At 38.6% G+C, this 8,077-nt stretch overlaps 1 protein-coding gene across 3 annotated transcripts; it reads right to left on the bottom strand.

The window, feature by feature from the left end:
• Nucleotides 1-541: 541 nt before the first annotated feature.
• LOC120437475 (programmed cell death 1 ligand 1-like) lies at nt 542-7,280 on the bottom strand. Of its 3 annotated transcripts, none has more exons than XM_039608064.1 (4): nt 7,116-7,280; nt 5,159-5,249; nt 1,547-1,906; nt 542-1,310 (listed from the first exon to the last, which is right to left on the bottom strand). In XM_039608064.1, the coding sequence occupies exons 2-4, from the start codon at nt 5,169-5,171 to the stop codon at nt 1,132-1,134; spliced, it is 552 nt and encodes a 183-aa protein (XP_039463998.1). In that variant the 5' UTR covers nt 5,172-5,249; nt 7,116-7,280; the 3' UTR covers nt 542-1,131. The 3 variants fall into 3 exon arrangements, with proteins under 3 accessions (XP_039463998.1, XP_039463999.1, XP_039463997.1); XM_039608065.1 differs by lacking the exon at nt 7,116-7,280 and adding an exon at nt 5,625-5,763; XM_039608063.1 differs by lacking the exons at nt 5,159-5,249; nt 7,116-7,280 and adding an exon at nt 4,287-4,434.
• Nucleotides 7,281-8,077: the final 797 nt, after the last annotated feature.

The following is an 8,077-nucleotide window of genomic DNA, read 5'->3' as shown; positions in this document are numbered from 1 at the left end:
ATATGTGATTATGATAACCCCTGTAATACAAATTATAACATAATGCCAACAGCTTCAATAAATGCTTTGATGAAATGATAATTAATGCAATGATAAAGATGATGGTTATGAACAGTAACCGTAAAATAATTTCTTTAATCCTACAATATGTAAGATTTGGCAATAAACCCTCTTCCTGATTTCTGACTCAGCTGAGACTGAAGAAGTCACTTGGATGAGTGACGAAACGTTTCTCCTACTGAAAATGTCCAGATGAACAGAATCACCCTTGATTGAGCATCAGGACTACCGTGTCTATGTTGTGTTCTGGTGAAGGTAGCCGGACTCCTTTTTAGAACTAGTTGAAATTTGAGGTCATATTGTGAGCTGCTAACCTCCAGGTTAGCCTGCACTGTACAGGTAGTTGATCAAAAAAAGGCAGTTTTATCAATGTAATAGGGAGGAAGAATACAGAATAATGTATTTGACCAATTGTCCAACGATTCTGATATATTATCAGAATCTACCTCTGAGAGGCAGGTCTGTAATTATGAGAAGCAGAAACAGTTCACACATGGTTGTATTTATTTTGGATCAATTCAAGGTGACAAAATCTGCATCAACAGTTTCAGGAAGTCAGAGCTTCTGATTGAAAACAGAACAAAAAAAGTACAGCCACAGGAAATGTTGGTATAAAAAAAACATACACATTAAGTACTAACACATGTGGATCTTTGTCAGGAAAATATTTAAAGGAAAGTAACAACTGGACAGTAACAGACTGAAGAGTCTCCTTCATGGAAGGTAAAGTTCAATAAAGCTGAATCGTTTCAGGTCAAAGGGAGGAAATGTTGGACTCTGCAGCTACATAGAAATGTTTTTTTCTTTGGTTTCATTTGAATATAATTACATTTAAAACGAGTCAAACACCAGCAACATGTGATCAAAGGATCCTGAGTCATATCAGACAAATACTGTTTATATTCCAAACAACTTTCTCCTCTTTTCTGATGAAAAATGTAAATTAAATGCAAAATCTGGACCTGTCTGACAGATACCTGCTAAATGTTTAATATTACTGACTTCTGTCTTTCCACATTTTCAGTGACACGACTGAAAACAAAGCACAAGAATCACAGTTAAGCTGACATTTCAAACAGGCTGCAGTTCAACAGGAGGCTGGTATGAATCCTGCCTCTGTGGTTGTTTATGTTTTCTGTAGATCAAAAAACCAACAACAGCAACAAGAAGCACAGCAGGAACACTCAGACCGACAATCAGTCCAGCAGATCCATTCTTCCCTCCATCCTCTGTGTCTCCTCCTGTCTGACCTGCAGGTGAGAAACAGGTGTGAGGTGTCAGCTGTCAGGTAGGTGATGAGTGAAGAACAGAACAGAATCCATTTCCTCTTCAAACTGCTGTCAGACATTATCTACTGCACTCTGATCACATCACTCAGACCAGCTGCTTTCTACAAAGTCTCATCAACAACATCTTTAGAAACAAACATCAACAACCAGGAAGCAGCTTCACCTCTGATCACACACACTCAACTCTACTCACTCACCTAGAGGATCAACTTTCAAGGTGACGATGCTGATGGGGTCATTTTTCAAAACAGCTCTCTTCCTGCGTTTAGTTCCTCTCTGGACAACACGACACTCGTATGTTCCAGTGTCATTAGTCGTCACATCCTTCAGAATCAAAGACACGTCTCCATCCTTCATCTGTCTGTCCTGCAGCTCCACCCGGTTCTTAAAAGATGGATGCTGTTGTTCTAAATCAAACAGCTCATCCCGGAACAGAAGCACATATTTCTCTCCCAGGTCAGCTCTGCTCCACTCTAGAACAACAATGTTGTTGTTGTTTGGAGCTCGACATGTCAAAGTGATGTCCTGTCCAGGTTCAGCTGTCATGGTTTTGTTCTCTGAAAGAGGAAACAACACAGAGCAGAGAGGTTAAAGGTCAAAATACAACCATTCACTTCTACACCAGGCAATGAGAGTGAAGGTCACTTGTGTCAAACCTCATTTTTCACCGGCACTGCTTTAAAAGTATATTATAATAGAAGGGTGTTTCACTTTGTTACCTACCTACAATAAATAAGGAGCTAATTGAGATCTCATGTTACTGGTGAAGCAGAAACTTTAAGCTACAGTCTGAACATATTTCTGTATTTCAGTGTTTGGGCTCAGACACAACGTTCCCGTCTGGGTACGTGTTTCTGTTTGGACAGCAAATGCAAACATGCTTTAAATTCCCAACTGCACATCAATGGATGAGGATGACCTTTGGGTTGGGTCAATACTGATTGGCTGATTAAGGGTAAGCACAAGTATTGGAGCTACTGGGAGTTCATCAGGAACAGAAGATCAAAAAAAAATCATCGTTGTTAAAAGAAACACTGCATGAAAAGCACAGAGTGGCTGCAGTGGACACTCATTGTTTTCACTTCAGCTCTTTGTGTGTTATAACTTGACTCTTCTCTGTGGTTGGCTGAAGATCAACAAACAGCACAAGGAAGATTTGCCCACAGACCGGTTGTACCACATACACTGCCTCCATCAGCATCAAACACTGTGCAGGTAGATGAGCCGTCCGTCTGCCTTCATATTACTGCACTGAAGCATAAAAGCAGCAAAGCAGTGGCAGCTTCAGATGCCACTGCTTTGCTGCAGCAGCTGCCTCTATTCAGAGGTGATGCCACCACCTGCTGAGCAGAGCTGTCGTGATTAAACACTGAAGAATATTAATCACATGCACATTTGTGCAACCACACACAAGAACTTGAGTTGTGGTTCATTTGTAAGGCTCTGGAGAGATACAGACGACACTGACAAACGAGGCATGTTCAGTACAAAGAATCTAGATGTCCTCATGCTCCTGTAACTTCAGGGTTAATTTGGGGTTTTCTGTACTACAGATGTGTAATTAAACAGCTATGAAATAACCACTTACTGACTGAGCAATCGTCCAGCATTATCATCAATATTCCTATAATCAATATAAATTCTTACACACAACTGTTGCTATTTTTGAGCAGATGGTGTCCTTTAGGGTCAATAGACGTCCAACATCTTATTCTGACTGCTTGAATAACTTTGAACAGAGAAGCATCCAGGTAGCAGACCAGCCTCAACTATAATCCATCATATTCATGTGTCTTACTGATAAAACTGTGGAATTAAAACTCACACAATAAGTGTTTGTGAGCTTTTCATGATTCCTTTAAATAGGATACATTTTATTAACAGCTCTTCTCCAGTCTCACTGACCAAAACGTGCACACATTTATACAGCACGTTTTACACTGAACTACAGTACAGAGCCTTTCCTCTACATCTGCTGATTATCTACAGCAGATTTTATGTATAACCTCTACATATTTTTTAATAACCTTGTATAGTTTATCCTTCCTTTGCAAAATCAGCTGCTGTTAATCACTGTGACTGTTTTGATGTTGCCAACACATCTGTTTCATGTGAACATGTAAGTGCATCCTTGAGTAGTTTTGGGCGACTGTTTCATGACCACACAAGGAAAATGCTACTTGTCTATCTGATCAACAGTATTTGGGTACATGAATCTAAATAACTTAAAGACACCCTCGATATGTTGAACTCTGCAGTACAAGACCAAGTTCTCAGAGTGCAGCGTATTTAACAATTCACAAACAGTAGCAGTGCAGATCAGTAGCTTCTTCCATCCGAAATGGGAAGTCAGCAATTTCTGCTTCTTAGTCAGAATTACTTTCAAATAGAAATACAAAATGAGGCAGTGCACACAAACAGTATCAAACCCAAAACGTGTGATCTGTACTTTCACTTTTGTGCTATTGTGTTAGCATCGTGCTGTACGGCTAGTTACAGATAGAAAACGAGCAGAATAACAAATCAGTGAGAAATCAAATCAGTGAGATCTCCAACATGTAACAGGTCGTTGGTGTCCGTCCACATCCATGGACTCCACTTAGCTAGAAGCAACATAAATAGTGTTTTCTTTTCTTTTATGACTCGTACTGGAAGGAAGTTAGCTCAGGAGTGACGTCACAGTACAACCTCCATCAGACCTCTGAGGTTAAATAAGCGTAACAAGATTTAAAATTTTAAGCTTTTACTAATGTTTACAGGCACTGCTGCCATCTTGGATGGTAAATTCAGGATTATTGGGGATTTTCTCAGGTGGTATTTGAAAGCTGAATTTCGTACTGTAACTCGTTACCGGGTTACATAAAAATAATTCACACTCCATCTTAGGTTTTAATGTCAGAGCGAAACTGACTTTGGTTTCTCATAGTTAAATCTCACCTGCAGAGACAAACACGAAGAGATCAACAAACAGCAAAGTGGAGAAAAACAAAAAAGATGTTCGGCGAGACATTTCCGCAGCCTAGCTAGCTAACACTTCTACCTAAACATTAGCGGACGTCACATCCGTTGCTTGGAGACAGAGTGTACGAACATTTCATTTTCATTTTTTTGGGATAGTTTTCAATTATATTTATATTTTGTAATATATTATAATCATGGAGAGGCTGCAACAGCTTGAGATGAGAAATAAATTAAAAGAAACAAAAGGCAAAACCAAAAAACTGAGTTCTACTTCCTGCCTTGACTTTTTCTACTGGAATAAAAGAGCTGATGCAGAGTTTTTATCTAAGTGGTGACGCCTGCCGTTCAGGAGAAAACTGCAGAAAAACTGCTATTTGACGCAGTCGTGTCAGGTTGATTTGGGTTCCAGAGATTCGTATTATTGGGTTTTTATTTACTGATCTGATGATGGGGAACTGGGGATTAACTTCTGAAAGTCACAGAGAAACTTTGATATCTCAGTGAACTGCAGATAAAATTCGATAAAATCCAAACACTCAGATATGAAAGCTGAGCTAAGACTAGGCTAGCTTTCACTGAGAGTTTGGTTATCTGATAGCTTGGTCCATTTTTTTAAAATTTGAATATATTGAAAAAGTAATGAAAAGTAACATAGCACTAGTTTATTAAACAGCAATGCCTAAGCAGTCCTTAGTTTTGAGAAGAATAATCTTTAATCTGTCCTGTTCTCTTTATTACATCTGTTCTCACTGAGTTTCTCTCCATGAGAAACAGTCCATCCCTGATGGATGAGAAACAGTGTTTTCTGATATTTGTTGAGATGTTTGAAACATTTACTTTGAAATTACCTGTCACTTCCATCCATCCATTCTCTTCAGCCTGTCCTTATCAGGGTCGCAGGCGGAGCCTATCCCAGTTGTCATAGGATCAGACCCATCACTGAAAAAACAAAACTAAAGTTACTCTACAGTAGAGCTAGATAGATGCTGAGTTACTGCAACTTTAACTTCATTGACTTTTGCAGCACAAACACGTGACAGGAATGACAGAAATGCAGACAGGTCTATAAATGTTTTGGCAGCATCAGCTGGGAGGAAAGCAACAAACTGCAGCCCAAAGATGATCTGGCTTGACATTAGCTAGAAATTCACATCATAGCCTCATGTGACAAATCAACATCAGTCACATGGGTGTATCAAACAGGGGCTGCAGAAAGAAAATAGACACATATGAGAAAAGTGACCACTTGAACCCAAATCAGCTTGACAAGAAGTACTTCAAATTTTGAAAACTATCCTGGGAAAACGTTCTTACCTATGACCAAAACCTGGAGAGTGGAGTAAGCTCTGCAGTGTGGTGGCAGATTTCTTTTCTCGTGTATTAATCACATATTTAATCATATCACATTAGTTATAGTAATTTCACTTTCTCACTTAGTTGTATGCATGCTGACTACAGAGGGGCCTTGTGCTCTACACACACAGTGAGACCTTTGTAAGGGAGACATTAAATAGATGGTGAGACTCCTTTTGCTTATCGAGGGATGTGGATGTTTAGGTGGGGGCCCTGTTATAAAGTTGAAGGTCTACAGGCTTCCTGCTTGTAGGGAGGTGACGGGTGGTCATAATTTTCCTTGGATTTGGGGGGAGTCAAGGATGAGTTGGACTGAAGGTATAGAGATAAATGATGTGCTGTGGAATGCTCTTTGTTTGACAGTGTTTGGGAAGGTATAAAATTGTTCATGGGCGGTGTCTTTCCTCAGAAAACTGTTTGGTGTTTGACCTGAACGTTTTCTCCACATTGCAATGTGTTTATTAAACCCACTTCAAATCAAGCTCACTGGGTGTGTTGCAGGTTATTGTTAAAATTTCCATAACAGCAGGAAATGAGCATTTCTTTAAATGGTGAGCAGCTTTCCATATAGTCTGTTTTACACCTCGACCAAACAACAAATACAAAATTAAAAAATACATTAAAAATCTAAATTTCTCTTCCAGTAAACATTTAAAAACAAATCTCAGATGTAATGTTGAGTCTTTTGTATGATTTGGTGCATCTCAAATTTTTAAAAAAGGAATAATCCAAAAAGTAGTTATATTAACACTAAAACACACAAGAAAACAAAGCAAATTATTCCCCCCAAGCAAATCGTATAAATTCCAAAAGCCCAAATAAAATCCTAAAAGATACAAAAGACCAACAAAACAGAAAGTAGAAAGTCATCATAAAAACAGCAACAATAAAGTTAAACTGGAACCCAAACATGGAGCAGAAAACCTGAAACTCAGTCCTATGAAAACTACAAAGGAACAAACACTCAATATTGTCAGAAATGCACCCACTATTAGAACAATAAAGCTATTAAAATTGAGCCAAACAAAAATCAAAAACAGAAACCAAACAGAAAAGACTGAAAGAGAAATCTCCAAGGCAACTCAAAATCCCAGGAGCTAAATCAGGGATCATGTCAGAATCTCCAACACAAATAGTGCCCTCACTACATTTCCTGTTTGTCATTGAGGTGATTTTCTTATTTATATTGTGTCAGATAAAGTCTGACAGCTTTGAATTAAAACACATTGAAATAATTTCATATGATGTGATTTCACAGATGAAACCAGCCAACAGTAAATCAGATGCTTCACACTAACTCCACATGACATTCATCTGTAACCAGTAAAGTGAAGCTTTAATCCTGGTTCAGATGGATTAACATGAACAATCTGTTAATCCACTGAAGCTCACAGACTTCATCAACCTGTCAGATTATCTAAAAGACTGAAAGACGTCAATTAAAACACTTACTGTTGTTCTGAAGGATCTCTGAAACCCTCAAACACTCTTCTGATCATCAGGATGGAAAAATTATCCACTGAGAGCAAATAGAAAAAAGAAAGGAAACAAACTTTGACGATAGTGATTTGGTCTCTGGCTGCACTAAACAGCCCCAGTGAACAATCTAACTCGTATTTCCTTGTCAGCTGTTTCATACAAAACACCTTAGACCAGTTTGACTTCATAGCATCACCGTGGCAACCACATTCCCGGACTGACTCAGCTGACTGGATCTGAGCGTGTATTTGACAAACAAATACCACAAACACACCTAAAGTAGCAGAGAGGTGACAGCAACAGGAAGTTAATTCTCTGGCACAGGTGGATGTGTAGACTTTGTAGACTGTCTGTGTGTGTAGAGTTCAGATAAATGATGAATGAAGGGTCTCATGACAAAATGATAAAAATAAAAGTCAAAGGTGTCTTTGTATCCAACAAATATAGACACTAATAAAAGAAGAACAGTTAATATTAAACACACATTATAGAAAACATCAAAGGAATTATTCTAAACTATACTGCTGTTTCTCCATAGTGTACTGATTATGGTAAAGGTTGCTGGTTTGATTCCATCTGGAGACACAAATCACTTTAGGACTGTCAGGAAGGGCAGCAGGTGTAAAACTCCGCAAATCAGAATAAGGGGCACTAACTGCTGTGGGGTCATCATGTGACCAGGAGCAGTCAAATGTAACTACTTTCTCTTTTACTCAACAGTGTTGAATCTAACAGTGTTGTTACTTTCATCTGTACAACGTTTGTGTAAATAAGCTCTCACAGACAGAAAATCTGTGACAGCACCTCCCACCTGACCACTTCACAATCAGCTGAGGATATTTGTACAATCATTTAGTAAAGGTTTGTAAATACTACATATATATTGGGAATTACATACCCTTGCACTAAACAGCAGTGTTGGTTAAAATATGTCT

This window comes from Oreochromis aureus, linkage group 3, assembly GCF_013358895.1.
Source record: "Oreochromis aureus strain Israel breed Guangdong linkage group 3, ZZ_aureus, whole genome shotgun sequence".
NCBI lineage: Eukaryota > Metazoa > Chordata > Actinopteri > Cichliformes > Cichlidae > Oreochromis > Oreochromis aureus.
This window is presented reverse-complemented; position numbering and strand designations above follow the sequence as displayed.